Here is a 17,554-nt window from a genome sequence, read left to right as displayed (position 1 = left end):
GGAATACCCAGGAAGAACTACCGACCCACAGGAGCTATTGGCAAGCTTTCTTTCATACCCAATTTGGCCAAGCCCTTGACTTGAACCCATGCAGACAGAGGTTAGATGTCAGTAATCTGTTCAAGCAAGCGCCTTAGATCAGTCACTCTTAGCTCCAACATATGGACACACACACACTTTATAGGGATATAGTAATAAATATGTTTGACTCATTTCCATGTATAGATGGACATTATGTTACAAGAAAGTATGCACAAAATTACTGATATTACAATATATAATTTGTATAATTTATACAGCTCAGAGTTTAAACTATTAGCAAGTTTTGGATGTTAAAAAATGTCAGCATATTTTTTTATTTCAGCTGGCACACAACCAAAGTATATCCAAGAAGTCCCCAATCCAAAATTGATTCAACTGAAAAGACTGATCTTAACATCATTCAGAGAGAAATCTGTTGAAGAATCACGGTGTATTGTGTTTGTGAAGACTCGGGCTCTGGCAGGTGCACTTGTTTCATGGATGACAGACACACGTGAACTTAATGTTCTCAGTCCCACTGTCTTTGTAGGTGCCAATGCTGCAAAAGATAAAGGAGGTATAATATTGCTTCCAGCAATACAATTTGTTACAAAACAATTTCATTTTTGACTGCTACATTTATAGGTCAACCAGTGCTTTACAAGGTATGTGAAGTGTTGATATTAATAAACTGTTTAAATTCTTTAAATGCTTGAAATTATACTTTTCTTTATTGTAGAATATTTCATTTTTATCTGTACTTTTAATAGCTTTAATTCTAGAGGATATTTTCATAAATATTTCATCGTATAGTACAACAAAGATCATATTTTAACCAGTGGCAAAGTCACAAGTTAAAATATAAAGATTTTTTTTGCCTGAAATGAAATATCTACTTTTTACACAGGAAAATAAAATTTTCTTTTATTATATATCAAACTTGCGCCAGAATCAAAGCTTAGAACATTAAACTCATTTTCAGTATGGCACCCCACCCCTTTTCATAAACATTCTCAATTTCATTGGCTGATCATATAAATATCTGCAGCTTAAGACAATGAAAACTTAATCTGTTGCAGTAAATGACATCATGCATGAGAGGAATCAGTGATTCAACTATATTCATGGATACAGTATATTAAGGTGCTCTTCTGTGTCCTCATGGAAGGGGAGACAAAATGATTGAAATCATCCATGAGACTAATCAAAGATTCTACTGTTTTCACGGATACAGTATGTTCTGGTGCTGTTTCTGCATTACGGTGCAGAGGGTATTTTGAAATCCCCCATGAGACCAATACATGGTCTGGACATGATGAGATGTATGCAAAAAGACTTGCTAAGATGTATTCGAGTGTGGTGTTTTTGTGGCTGTTGATCTGCTTTTTCAAAACACCAGGCCAAAATGACAATCAGCAATTGCACATGTAGACATGTCTTATGTCTATTCTCCACCAATTCAAATCATTTACACTTCTGCACTTGGTTTTCATCTCTGTAACCATGAATATATATTTGTTCACATAGGAAAGAACACTGGAATATGAAATAGATGATGGGAAAATAAGTTTGGTGACCACATAAAAGGCATAATCAGAATGGTGACTACGTGTTTGGCAACATCAGACCATGTATAGAACTCTTTACAATGCATCACCAATACATGTCAGAAAATGACAAATTGCATCTGCAGCAGCCAGATAAGCAGAGTATTACATGAGTTATCTGTATATGATTTTGTATCCAGCATCATTAACTTAGTTCTTTTTCAAAAATGTCACTGATCCAGTATCATTAACTTAGTTCTTTTTAAAAACATTTCACTGATCCAGTGTCATTAACTTAGTTCTTTTTCAAAATGTCACTGATCGAGTGTCATTAACTTAGTTCTTTTTCAAAAAGGTCACTGATCCAGTGTCATTAACTTAGTTCTTTTTCAAAAATGTCACTGATCCAGGATCATTAACTTATTTCTTTTTCAAAAATGTCACTGATCCAGTGTCATTAACGTAGTTCTTTTTCAAAATATCACTGATCCAGTGTCATTAACTTAGTCTTTTTCAAAAATTTCACAGATTGAATGTCATTAACTTAGTTCTTTTTCAAAATGTCACTGATCCAGTGTCATTAACTTAGTTCTTTTTCAAAAATATCACTGATCCAGTGTCATTAACTTATTTCTTTTTCAAAAATGTCACTGATCCAGTGTCATTAACTTAGTTCTTTTTCAAACATTTCACTGATCCAGTGTCATTAACTTATTTTCTTTTCAAAGGTCACTGATTCAGTGTTATTAACTTAGTTCTTTTTCAAAAATGTCACTGACCCAGCCCATTAACTTAGTTCTTTTTAAAAACATTTCACTGATCCAGTGTCATTAACTTAGTTCTTTTTCAGAATGTCACTGATCGAGTGTCATTAACTTAGTTCTTTTTAAAAAATGTCACTGATCCAGTGTCATTAACTTATTTCTTTTTCAAAAGGTCATTGATCCAGTGTCATTAACTTAGTTCTTTTTCAAAAATTTCACTGATCCAGTGTCACTAACTTATTTTCTTTTCAAAGGTCACTGATTCAGTGTTATTAACTTAGTTCTTTTTCAAAAATGTCACTGATCCAGCATCATTAACTTAGTTCTTTTTAAAAACATTTCACTGATCCAGTGTCATTAACTTAGTTCTTTTTCAAAATGTCACTGATCGAGTGTCATTAACTTAGTTCATTTTCAAAATGTCACTGATTGAGTGTCATTAACTTAGTTCTTTTTCAAAAAGGTCACTGATCCAGTGTCATTAACTTAGTTCTTTTTCAAAAATGTCACTGATCCAGGATCATTAACTTATTTCTTTCAAAAATTTCACTGATCCAGTGTCATTAATGTAGTTCTTTTTCAAAATGTCACTGATCCAGTGTCATTAACTTAGTTCTTTTTCAAAAATTTCACTGATCCTGTGTCATTAACTTATTTCTTTTTCAAAAGGTCACTGATCCAGTGTCATTAACTTAGTTCTTTTTAAAAACATTTCACTGATCCAGTGTCATTAACTTAGTTCTTGTTCAAAAATGTCACTGATCCAGTGTCATTAACTTATTTCTTTTTCAAAAATTTCACTGATCCAGTGTCATAAACTTCGTTCTTCTTAAAAAAATTCACTGATCCAGTGTCATAAACTTAGTTTATTTTTAATTACAAATTTCACTGATCAAATGTCATTAACTTAGTTCTTTTTCAAACAAATATTTCACTGATCCAGCATCATTAACTTTGTTCTTTTTCAAAAATTTCACTGATCCAGTGTCATAAACTTCGTTCTTCTTAAAAAAAATTCACTGATGCAGTGTCATAAACTTAGTTTTTTTTTAATTACAAATTTCACTGATCAAGTGTCATTAACTTAGTTCTTTTTCATAAATTAAACTATCTAACAGAATCAGTCTCCTCTTCTTTGGCTGTAGGAATTACCAGGTTCCAGCAAGGTGACAAGCTGGCTGAGTTTCGCAGGGGAAGATACAAGATCATGGTGGCCACATCAGTTGCAGAGGAGGGGTTGGATATTCAGCAGTGTAACCTGGTTTTACGATATGATCATGTGACACATGAAATAGCAATGGTCCAGTCAAGAGGTAAAATGTTACTACTGATCACAACAACATTTGTGACAAACCAGTCTAATCTGACATTACTGATGGAGAAAATAATAGGGGTTAATTGTTGAAAATCAATATATGAAAACTACTACCATTAATTGGTTGGAAATTAACAGAATGCTGTTTGCTTTTTCACGAAAGATTATGAAATACATTGGGAGAATGAATAATTCTTAACTTGAGAGATTTAAACTGACAAAATGTTTTTTACATCCTTCTTTTGCAGTTTTGCTGTGTTAATACTCTTAATTTGGGTTATGTTAACTTTTTAGTCCTTTGTTACATCAATAAAAAGATTTTTCTTTCCCATGGGGTCTCATTTCATCATTTAATACAATTAATGTGTGATAGGCCACTTTTCTTCACCATTTTCTGTTATCCTTACAGATAAGACATTACCTTTCAGATGATTTCTTTAGATTAAATGTGATACCAGACTCTCTTTCACTTTATCACTCCATGGACTGGGGTCGGTGGGGTACATGTCATGTTATGGTTTTGCAATGTGCACATAACAGGATGCTTTTTCTTGTACTGATTGCATGTGACAACTTTCTTATCTTTTTCTGAAAGAATCATCCCATATCAAAAAGTGTTGTTTCAAATTAAAATCTAATGAGTACAAATAGTTTACATGAACAGAAACTGGTTAATATCCAGTGGATGCAAAAATTTTGAGTTCTTGAAAATAAGTTGCAACAATTGAAGCATTTGTGAAATAATTTTAAGTAAAGTACCATATAAATTGAATTTGTGCACCATTTATAGCTTTTATAAAATGTTCCATTTTTATGAAGAAAATATTCCATACACAAACAGTTATTTATGTAGACAATAGTGGCAAGAAAGTAGACATTTGTCCCTTCTGTTAGTCATTCAGCAAAAAGCATGTGCCCTGTATGACATCATGCTGTAATAAATGGATAGCATATAGACTTTGTAATCTTATGTTACATGTTTAGGCTCGAATAAACAGTAACACATGAAAGAGTGAAAACAACGAGCTTTGAAAAATATAACAATTTATTTATTTATTTCCCTGGAAAAATACTGTAAAAATGAAAAAATATGAATATCCTCTGGTTTTGGAAATCCCAAATGAAATTTTTCAGAAATGTCCTTGTTCAAGAACTCTGTATGAATACAGTAATATTTCCAGAGAAATGAGTTAATCTTCTAGAGTCCAAATAATCTGAAGAAAATATAACATATAACTCAAAAACTCAAAATCTTAAATACTGGTCACAACAGAAGAAAACAAAAAGCCCTGGACTCTGAGGTCTCTCTCTCTCTAAACATAACTATTAATACTAAGTATTTCACAATTTTGGAAATGCCTAAATGCAAAATAGAGGATCACGTGATCATCATGTTTAAATGTAAAAATCACATAGCTCCTATATGTCCTTGATAAGAACCAATAATTTTACTCCAGAATAAAAGTTGTTTACTTGACCCTCAATCAAGGCCAGGAACTATGTCAAAAATAGAAACAAGTGTTTATATTATTAGGTATTTATGGAAACATTCAGGTCAAACTGAATTTTCTGGAAAATATCAAATTCCTTGTAAACAAACTTACATTACATTAACATGTAAAGAAAATAAAAAGATTCCAAAACTCACAAACAATCAAATCAAATCAAACTCAAATTAAATCAAATATAAATCAAATCAAATATACATAACCATAAAATAAACACTGTTGATTGAAACAGTGTCAGTGATTTTTTAAGTTGCAAGCAATGTTTCATAAGAATCCAAGATGAAACATTCTGAAACCATACTGATTTCTAAAATTCCAAAAATCATGTCAGAAACTTTGTTGGTGCTATCATCTTACAGCTTGTGTCATGTTAACATATATATTTTTTGGCAATGTCAAACATGTTACAAATTTATGAGATTGACAGAAAATTTATTTCTTATGGAATGTAATACTTTTGGCATGAACTTTTGTCTAAATATGGTGAAGAATAATTTGATGAATTTATTATTTATTTTTCCGTGCATGATTTCAAATATATATAGTTATGTTTTCTCAGTGACCTGAATTTGAATGACCTCTCACTGAACAACTGGACATTATAGAAGCTTTTAATCACGACATCCTCATTGCGGATATGACAGATTTTGGGATTGTTTTTAAATTTATTTTTCACATAATCATTCATAAGATATATCAGTTTTATCTCTGTTTTTTGCTGTAAATGACATAAGTGGCAGATGTAAGTTTTGCTGTTTCAGGAAATACTGGCATATTTTTACAGATACAAAACTTTTATGACATCGAGTTTTGTTCATTGAATTTTGTACCATATATTCTTTCACAGTATCAAATCTATTATTTCACCAACATGTAAAAATATGTGAAGTTTATGAAACTATTTGCACACATAATTCAATTATTTAAGAAGAAATGACATGAGACAAAAATGCTGTTAGGCCACAGGATTGCAGGTTTCTCACATAATTGATCAACAATCATGCAACTTTTGAACCAAATGGGAAAGATCATGCAAGTTACGTGTGATTCCTGGTATTTCTCATACCCAATACACAGTTTTTAAAAATCTTTTTGAGGTTGATCAGATCTTCATCTATTTTGCCTTTTCTCCATGATCACAATCCTGTATCTATGGAGAATATTGTTTGAATACCAGCTTCTCTGGGGTCCCTGGTGGCTGAATGGTCTAAAGTGCTTATCTTTACCAATCAATGCCATCTTACCTCTGTCCATGTGGGTTGGAATCTCAGGCTCGACTAATGTGGGTACATGAGGAAGCTTGCCAGTAACTTCCCATGGGTTGGTGGGTCTTCCCAGGGTTTTCCTTGGTTCTGCCTCACCAGTTATACAGGCCACCATGTAAAGCCCATTGTGTGCTGAAAAATGGCATTTAACCCATAACAACAATAAGCACCTTTTTGATGGAGATCTTTTGGATCATTGCAGAAACTATTGAGGTATTCCAATTAGATTATTTCCTGGATCGGTATAGTAAATTGATCCATCAATCATCCATTAGGGACATTACTTAAGTGCAACAGAGTGTGTCATGTTGAAACAAAAGATACCTGATTTCTTTAGGAAAGTCAACAAGATAGAAAGATAATCTGTTATGGACAAAACATGGGAGGATGATGTGCAGAAATTAGCGCTGATACAGCAGCATGTTATTTACTAGGATTTAGGCCTTGCAGAAAATCTGATACATAAACAGGAATATCCGAGGAACAACACATGTGAATTGTGGAAAACTGTCTTTTGGATATATATCCTGAAAACCAGTTCCTGAATCTATTCAGACCGGTCATAATTGCAGCAGTTCTGCCTTTATAAAAGCTGACTCTGAAAGGATGCAGTTCTTAAATAAAACAAAATTCACACTATGAGGAATAAGCTTGCCACAGACCTTTGAATCTCTGTCACTGTAGTGAGACAGTGCCAGAATATCTCAGGAAAAAAACTAATCAAAATCCAATATATATATATATATATATATATATATATATATATATATATATATATATATATATATATATATATATAATATATATAAGGTTGATCAGATCTTTATATGTATGTGTAAAGGATTTATTTTCTATTTATTTTTAAGATATTATTTTTCATTTTTTCTCAGATATTCTGACATTTTCTTACTGCATTAATAGAGTTTTGAAGGCCTATGGGCTAATGGCTGAAACAATGCATATATGATGAGTATAGAGATGTGTGTATAACTGTGGGGTCCAATGAATGGTTTGCTAAGGCTTTTTTGAAGGGAATGATAAGAAACATAAAAAGAAAATTTATCAGCTGAGCAACAGTTAACATTTATGGCACCTCCTTATTGATGACATAAATGAAAACTAGATGGTCTACAGTTATGACACACTTTTAGATTTCCTTGATGCTTTCAAACATGGTTATCAATTAAACTCACAAATTAAACAGTTTTAATAGTATGCCCATATGAAATAAACCAACTGGCTAAGGCATGGATTTGTCACAGTTTCTGGTTATTAAATGCCATGTATTTGAAATCCCACTCTTGTATTGCAACCTTTGAAAAATTCACACAGAAATAAGAAATCTGCATGTCTATGAGGTGGGTTAATGACTGAAACATTAAATTAGCACATTGGTTTCTAAAACCAGTGTAGACACTGATTCTTTGTCCATGAAATTTTCTTGCAGACATGGGTTCTTAGCGAAGACATGGGTTTCTGTAGCTAGCACAATGGATTTCCTGTAAAAATAGAAATTTTTTGTACAAGGTCAACATGACAATGAAAGTTAACAATATCATATAACTATGGGACTATTATCATGATCGTTATTAATAGAAGTAGGTTATTGGGATTCCCCTACAATTTACCTGGGGTACCTGACATTGTCCAGGTATATATTATAATTTTTTAAGTGACTTTCTAATAATAACTAACAATTTTATTTTTGTAAACATTAAGAACTTTCTAGAAGGTTATTTTCCATTAGGTAGTATACTTTAAGAAAATGTTAATTGTGAATTGAGGTCAAGTAGAGAACTATGTCACTTAATATATATCCGAATCAATTTGTATTATTGTTGTGTTCAGTGTTCATTTGAACTGGAGTTTATTTCTTTAAATTATTTGATTCAGTAATTATTTTCTCTGGAAATACATAGTGCTCATAAAACTTATTCTTAGACAGAGACATTCACTGGGATTTATAGTGAATTCAAACTGGAATTCATTCACTTTGTTTCAACAGAAGACTTGGCACATCAGCATTATACAGGTTATCACAGACACATCAACACTTCAGCATTCGACTTAATTTGGATTTCTACTAAAGATTATTCAGAACTTTAAATTTTTAGGACTCGAATCTGCAATTCTAGGATTATTTGGAGATTTAATTTCACTGAAATTTTGTGAAACACCATTATTTTGGTGAAATAATTTCAGTCACATCATTTTCACTTGGCTGCTAGCTAGTTAAGATTGTAATGAAGAATTTTGTTTTTTCCTTGTAAAAAATACAATCAATTCAGCTTTGTTAAATTAAATTTTAAAGTACAATAACAGAAAAAAACATTTAATTTTTTCCATCACATTTCTGTTTCTTGTCATATATACTTGTACATTTTTTTTTTTTTACAATTTGTTTACAGACTGTGTTTGAAATTTTTTAAGTTTAGGACACCATGTGATTATGGTACTTCAATGCATAAACTTGAAACCGAAAGAATTCTTTGTTAGAAATCTGTTTCCTTTCTTTCAGCAGATTTTCTGAGTACACATGTCTATGTCTAGATTTTAATTTTAATTCCATTTTATGAGCAGGATTTTACACAGGTGGTGAAATCTGTTCATGGTGAGGAAACAGGAATCAGTGCTTAAATAATGCATCCTACTCATGCACAACTGAGGTTATGAATTTTTCTTAAAAATTCACACATATTCTTAGAAAAAGCCATGCCATAGCCAGGCAGATTCCTGTTCATGATGTCATACAGGTATTAAATTAAGCATTTTCCCCTGTTGTTGAGTGTTACAGGTGACATTGAATATCAAATAAAGATAAGTCATGTAAGTTCAGTCACTGATAATTTGCAGTTTATGTGGAAAACGTGTGTGTGTATGCATGCATGCACGTGCACCTCTCCAAAATCATAGACTGAACTATAAGGAAAGGAGCGAGTCACTAGGGGACCAGCCTTATATTAATAAAGGTATACCCACCTTTTTATACCTGTATAAAACTGGGGGAGATAAGAGGGAATGAGGCTGAATATTCATTTTATAATCATGCTGGAAGTGTCAGTAAAGTGCCCTTTCTAATCAATTTCTTCACTTGTTTGTGTAAATTACCTTTATTTTAAAGATACCCATCCTCTGACGGATCACTAGCACCAAGAACTATCACATGTATATTAAAAACATTGCCTATTACATCACAGCTTATTGTTTTTTTGTTGATTCACAAGATTCTTTTTTCAATACCAGGGACATTAATGTCATAATCTTTTTTGTTAATTGTTCTCTTAGTAAAATGTTGATGTCATGATTTGATTGCATGTAATATTGAAACTTCTCATCAGGAATTTAAGTTCACTAAAAATGTCTGGAACTCATCTCTCTATAATGAACTTATCTTTTACACAAAGGTTTTTCTTCACTGATTTCACTTGGTTGTGAATGAGAAGGTTAATTTAAGGTAGTTTAATTACTGACACACAGTCATGATTGATAGCTCTTACACAGATAGGATTTGAATGCCTTTTAACCTTTCTTTTATTCCACCCCACCCCTTTTTATGATTTGATACAGAAGATGTAATTAAAGTGATAATGCAAAGCAGGTTGGTTCTTAACTGAATGCAGCTGTATAACAAATACTTCAGCAAGTCAGTGATCAAAACATTGTAGACATTTAACAAGGTTCTTAGCTGTGTTGGTAAATTTACCTTTTGAATGTAAGTAGGTATATATATATATATATATATATATATATATATATATATATATATATATAATATATATATGATTACACTGAAATTTAATTAAAAGACAGAGCTAAAACTTGAATTTCACTTGACAGCAGTTATTATATGGTATTTTTTTTTTAAGTGTTGCCACCACAGAATTTAAGGTTTTTGATGTTCACTAATTGAATACCTGACACAGCAGAATATGCCTTTGGAGGTTTCATCAGCTCTAATTCATTAATATTTGAATGATTAATGTTTCTTATTATTTCTGTTTTGGATCAGTTACATTGATTGTTGTTTCAAACCAGTTTAACATAGCAACATTTTAACATTATTGTAATACTTTTTAGTATGTCAACTGACGTAAATAAAGATCAAGTAACATTTTTAGAGTTATGTCAGTTTTTTTCTGCTGGGGTTTTGACTCTTGGACAAAATAGTTTTAATTTCAGATCAAAATTTTAATGTAACCAGTATAGCTCTGTGCAACAACTCTAACATTATTTTGTGTGTGAGCTAGATGTAGATTTTGTTTATGTCTTCATTTTGACATCGTTTTTGCTAAAATGAAATACCATCAAAGCTTATGGGTATAATGCACATGCTTTTACTTTGGAAAGTTTTAATTGTGATCAAGGATTATCTTGATATGCACTTAAAAATTATACCATATTAAAAGTTTGTTTTTGTTTCCATTTCTTAGGCCGTGCCAGAGCTATGGACAGTAGGTATCATGTTGTAGCTCAAATTGGAAAGGGTACAGCAGCAAAAGAAGAAGTCAATATAAGGCGGGAAAAACTAATGCAGAAAGCTATCAATGAGCTCCAAGTGGATATTCAACGGAATCCCCAAAGTATCAGAGAAAATATCAAAGAGCTGCAGGAGGATGATAAATTGGATCGTGATTTGCTGGCACAACAGAAGAAAGAAAAGCAGAAAAAGCAGAGAGAATGTGAACTACGTTGCATCCAATGTAATGAATTCATATGCATGTCTTCTGACATTCGCAAAATCCAAAATGCGCACAATGTTATTATTGATCCAACACTACGAGATAGGGTCAGTTTTACCAAAAGCACTGTCCCAGTATTTCGAGATGATGAAATAGAGTTTAGTGGCAAAATCTTTTGCAGCAAATGTCATGAAGATTTTGGTCAGATTTGTATATACAGACATCAGGAGTATCCTGTGATAAAAATTGAAAAATTCATTATTGTTACTGATAGAGGTGAACACAAAAATTGCAAAAAATGGAAACAAGTTCCATTTGAGGTACCTAAGCTGACACATGAGGACAGAAGAAAACTCCTAGACAGTGATGATCTGGAATGAATCAGTTTGCATTTTCTTGAGCTATTGTCAATAGCTATTGACACCTTTCCCCATCATTGTCAATGGCTATTGACACCTCTCCCCATCATTGTCAATGTATACTTCAACCAGATGTAATCAAGTTTACAATTGTGTTTCACAAAGTAAATGATCTTCTCATTTAAAGCTGAAGGGAAGAGGATTTTGTTGTTATCTTAGGTGCATTTGGTCTTACATTATATATATATATATATATATATATATATATATATATATATATATATATATATATCACACATGTCTGGATCTAGCACACAATATGGCTGCCAGGGTCCACCATCTTGAATCATGGTATTGCTGCTCACTTTGAGTTGTTGATTAAATTGACTAGAAAATCTTCAGTCTGGCACATCATGGCAAACACTGTATGGTAATTCCTGACTACTAAAGCTCAAGATGTTGTAGTTTTTTACTTGGAATGTTCATTGTTAACATATGAACCTATCATCTTCACACTCCATTGCATTGTAAATGTTTAAGCATCAAAAAGGGGAGAAATATGAAATTTTCATGCTTACAGGCATCATTTTGAATGTGAAAAAGGTTACATTAGTCTATAACACTGCCTTTAGGGTGTTACAATGTTAAAATATTCTTTCAAATATTTGTTTTTAAACCAGTCAACCACAACCATGAATACCATATAATTCTTTGTGGTCACTAGAGGATCAGTCCAGTGAAGATTTATAACCTGATCCTTCAAGCACGATCATACTTTCAGCATTTAATTAAAGTGAGAGGACATATTTCAGTCTCCTTAAGTGTGTGAACTGGGAAGAAAATATTCAGAATATAAATTTGTTAGACTGTATGTTAAACACAGTATACATTAAAAACCATTTATCCAGTCAAATTTATTAACTGAATTCCCAAAATTGACAATTAAAACTAACAGATTGTCCAATGTTTGTGGACTGCATTACCACTAGTGATATTGTCCAAATTTTAAACACTGCATTACCTCCCTTAACTAAGGCTCAGACGTTTGGTAGGGTATTTTTGCTGTTTATTTTTTGTATGACATTATTCTAGAACAAGCTAACCAACTACTAATGTAGCAGTGTATTGATTGACTATCTTTTCATGTAATCATTAAGTATGTCCTGTTTTAAACATTTTCTTTTTATATGTGATTAAACCCATCATTTACATTCTGCTGTAGGAGAGCTCACAGTTAACATGATTTCCATCATTTTCACAGTTACTGCATATTTACATGTAAATTTGTAATAATTGCGGCACACAACTCTGTTTTTTGGATCTCTGTCTTCAGGTCAGTATAATGCCTGTGTGTTTGATTATGCTTTACCTTCTAGTCAGTGTACTATCTGATTATGCCTTACCTTCAGGTCAGTGTACTATTTCATTACGCTTTACCTTCAGGTCAGTGTACTATTTCATTACGCTTTACCTTCAGGCCAGTGTACTATTTGATTATGCCTTACCTTCAGGTCAGTGTACTATTTGATTATGCCTTACCTTCAAGTCAGTGTACTATTTCATTTTGCTTTACCTTCAGGTCAGTGTACTATTTCATTATGCCTTACCTTCAGGTCAGTGTACTATTTTATTACGCTTTACCTTCAGGTCAGTGTACTATTTGATTATGCCTTACCTTCAGGTCAGTGTGCTATTTGATTATGCCTTACCTTCAGGTCAGTGTACTATTTCATTATGCCTTACCTTCAGGTCAGTGTACTATTTCATTATGCTTTACCTTCAGGTCAGTGTGCTATTTCATTATGCCTTACCTTCAAGTCAGTGTACTCTTTGATTATGCCTTACCTTCAGGTCACTGTACTATTTCATTATGCTTTACCTTCAGGTCTGTGTACTATTTCATTGTACTTTACCTTCAGGTCAGTGTACTGTTTCATTATGCTTTACCCTCAGGTCAGTTTTCTGTCTGTGTATTTCTCATTATGTTTTACCTTCAACTTGATGAACATTCAGTGTATTTCATTATGTTCTATAGTGAAGATTATTCAGGGGATTTGGAATGGTTTCAATATCTGAAAGCTGCATAAATCTCTGCATGTTTTTCTGTTGAAGTTGAAAACAAATAAAGCTGGACTGCTTTGGATCTTATTATAAAATGTCAGTCAGTAAAAACAATAGAATAATGTTTCATAATTAGTTCAGGTTATTGTACTACAAGTCACTGGATGTGTCACAATTACAGAGTACACCAATTCCATATATATGAGGAGAATCAGTGGCTACCAAAAACCAGTGTAATTAGCTGTCTTTAAGGAGATAAACTGTCTTGGACACTTTATAAATGAATAATCCCCTAGTTTAGATTAATTATCAAATAATATTTTAGCAACTTCTTTGCATATTTAACTGGAGATGAATTATCATATAAGCACTAGCATGTTGGAACAGTTTATTATTCACGAAGGACATGTGAACACTTTATTGGTAACCAATCAAATAAGGAGAACAGAAATATTATTGTTTTTCCATTCATAGGCTATGTGCTTTACTTTGTACACAAACCTGATAGATTTTCAAAAAAGCAGATTTTCTTCAAAACGGTGAAGGATCTACAAATGGAGTAGGAGCAGGAGGCTGAATATTAATAACTTAGCAATGTCTGTAAACAGTTTAAAAATAAAATTGCCACATTGCATATGTACACATGAGGTTCTGTCTGGCATTTTGATTAAAAATGTTTATGACAAGCCCAATGGGCATCTTGCTTTGAATCTGGGAAGGACCTGATCTCTATTTACAGTGGCCCTGGAATAGGACTAACCAGTGTCTTTACCACTACATCAAACATTTACTTTAAGAGGGAGGAATAAGAGCAACAGTTATGAAGTAGAAAATGCTGAAATACAATTATTATGTTAGGAGATAAAAGGTTACATACAAAGGAGGGGTGATTCCCCATTTACAGGTTCAGCGAACAGTAGTTTTCTTGTTAAGAGTTATTACTGATCGTTTTGATTGAAAATAGGGATTTGATTTCACAGTGTGGCTTATATGATATGCATTTTAGATAATATGCCAGGATCACACTTCTCTGTTTCAGTGCACAGTATTTTTATATAATCTTTCCAATAATTGTCATCATTTGTTTTCTGCTTTTCCTCACGATCAGTGGCCGTGTTGAAGGATGTCTAGGAATGAATCATTCTGGATACTTACACAGCATCACTGCTCATTGCAAAACCCCTAGACAGTAATTTTTGTGTTAGCATTTTCTATATTCTGGTGTTTTATCAATTTCTCATACATATTAAGGGCAATAATTGCATATGAGAGTACTCTGGGCTTTTAAGTAGGTCAGATTGTACAAGTTTCTTTTACTGTATTACTGGATAACCTAATTTCATATGTAGATATTTGCATCACAGAGAGGAAGAAAACTTGACTGAGAAGCATTTTATTAAAATTGTTGAAGGATTTAATCTAGTAATCAAATGTCAGATCTTTTTAGATTACTGACGTCTATCTAATACAGCATAGTTCTTGATGGTAACCAAGATAAAATGTATCTTCGATTGCTCCCCTACTTGCCTTGAATGCATTATCAAAGTTGAGGAGTGATCATTCTACCTCACAAGTGAAGAGTGCTTTGATAAAGTACCGGAGGGATTTATGAACATCCAATGCAATACTTTCTTTCTTTCTGCATTGTGTAGAAATACAATCTCCAATGATTTACCTTTATTTTCATTATGATCAATACCAAGATCTTGAACAGTCATTTAATGCAATGACATTTGATTGCATGCAGTCCAGTTCCATGTATATATGTATGTATAAGTCCTTGTACAAAGTTAACTGATGCAATATTATATATATATATATATATATATATATATATATATATATATATATATATATATATATATATACTGTATTTAAAAGTTGCCTCAATCTATGTGCCTAATGCACTTGTATAGTGCCCATATAAATGTATATTATGCTACTTGTTTAGTAGCCACATAAATGAATATCATGTTGCTTCTTTAGTGCCAATATAAATAATGTATATTATGCTACTTATTTAGTAACCATACAAATGTATATTGAGCTAGTGCCCATAAAAATGTATATAATGCTACCTATTTAGTACCCAAAGAAATGTATATTATGCTACTTGTTTAGTAGCCACATAAATGTATATTATGCTGCTTATTTTGTGTCCATATAAATGTATATTTTGAGACTTGTTTATAGCCCAGATAAATGTATATTATGCTACAGATTTAGTACCCATACAAATATATTATGCTAGTGCCGATATAAATGTATATTATGCTACTTGTTTAGTGCCTATATAAATGTAAATTATGTTACTTGTTGAGGGCCCATATAAATGTAAATTATGCAACTTATTTAGTGCCCATATAAATGTATATTATGCTACTTGTTTAGTGCCCATATAAATGTAAATTATGCTACTTGTTTAGTGCCCATATAAATGTATATTATGCTACTTGTTTAGTGCCCATATAAATGTATATTATGCTACTTGTTTAGTGCCCATATAAATGTATATTATGCTACTTGTTTAGTGCCCATATAAATGTAAATTATGCAACTTGTTTAGTGTCCATATAAATGTAAATTATGCTACTTGTTTAGTGCCTATATAAATGTAAATTATGCAACTTGTTTAGTACCCATACAAATATATTATGCTAGTGTCCATATAAATGTAAATTATGCTACTTGTTCAGTGCCCATATAAATGTAAATTATGCTTCTTGTTTACTGCCCATATAAACATATAATGTGCTGGCTATCAACTTGATAAAGAGGAATATTTTCTTGTATAACAGGATTTGTTAGATCAATCCTGTATGCTGACTTGATTTAAACATACTGGGTTACAAAAAGCCCAGATCCTGTGTATAACATAAACTGACTATATATTTTTTATTATAGAACAATGATAAACATTTCAGCTGCAGCTCTGCAAAGTAGAGAAATATTGTATCTCAAGATGTTATCATTTTCATTTTATTTAATGCCTTACATATTAGTCATGTTGTCTTACCAGGCATTTTTCACGGACATAACATTTGCTGACTTTTGCCCAAAAATGGGATTTTAATTTTAGTGCTTGCAGATCTGGAGAGGTTATACAGATTAATTTATACACTATATAATGGTTATATTCCTAAAGAAGTGTGTATGTGTCTACTTGGGGCTAAAATGTTTTATTTGTATCTGTGATCATAATATTTATTGTTTTTTATATTTACTTCTGAATGCCAAACAAAGTATTCTTAAAGGGAAATTTTGTGTTGCATTTTAAATAATAAAGAAATAGCAATTATCTACCCACTATTGTATTTTTTAATAATTAAGCATGACTGCACAGCAAAATATATGTTAGCTTTATTATGGTAAAGGTTTGTGGATTTATTGTCCATTGCAGTGATGGAGTCTTGCATAACAAATTTTTTTGTAAAGAAATTAACATATGCTATCTATTTTAAATGAATTCAGACTTTTGCTGTTTCTGCTGTTATGTATTTAGAGTTAATTATCATCACGTAAGGACAATAAAATGCAACAGATGAATTCTTCACTTTCAGTCTTTTTTCTTTGTGAATACTTGGCATTCACTTGCTCTCTTCTAAACATATATAGAAAATCCATAATTTATACCCCATCCGAACATGGATATATTGTCAGTACATTATGACTTTCATCATAAAGCATTGATCTATTGTCAATACATGAAGACTGTCAACATAAAACATGGATCTATTGTCAATACATGAAGACTGTCAACATAAAACATGGATCTACTGTCAATACATGAAGACTGTCAACATAAAACATGGATATATTGTCAATACATCAAGACTTTCATCATAAAGCATGGATATATTGTCAATACATGAAGACTTTCATCATAAAGCATGGATATATTGTCAATACATAAAGACTTTCATCATAAAACATTGATATATTGTCAATACATAAAGACTTTCATCATAAAGCATGGATATATTGTCAGTACATGATGACTTTCATCATAAAGCATGGATATATTGTCAGTACATG

At 31.9% G+C, this 17,554-nt stretch overlaps 1 protein-coding gene across 1 annotated transcript in view; it reads left to right on the top strand.

Moving 5' to 3' along the window:
- Nucleotides 1-17,072, top strand: part of LOC149794708 (ATP-dependent RNA helicase DHX58-like) — a 71,222-nt gene extending 54,150 nt beyond the window's left edge. Inside the window, exons 13-15 of the mRNA XM_089964327.1 lie at nt 365-598; nt 3,478-3,645; nt 10,851-17,072. Coding sequence (XP_089820453.1) covers nt 365-598; nt 3,478-3,645; nt 10,851-11,479 — 1,031 coding nt within the window. The 3' untranslated portion in view covers nt 11,480-17,072. The remainder of the gene's footprint in view (nt 1-364; nt 599-3,477; nt 3,646-10,850) is intronic.
- Nucleotides 17,073-17,554: the final 482 nt, after the last annotated feature.

Source organism: Sinohyriopsis cumingii, chromosome 7, assembly GCF_028554795.1.
Source record: "Sinohyriopsis cumingii isolate HCF-2022 chromosome 7, ASM2855479v2, whole genome shotgun sequence".
Taxonomy (NCBI): Eukaryota; Metazoa; Mollusca; class Bivalvia; order Unionida; family Unionidae; genus Sinohyriopsis; species Sinohyriopsis cumingii.
The sequence above is the reverse complement of the archived record's forward strand: the minus strand, read 5'-3'. Positions and strand labels throughout refer to the sequence as shown.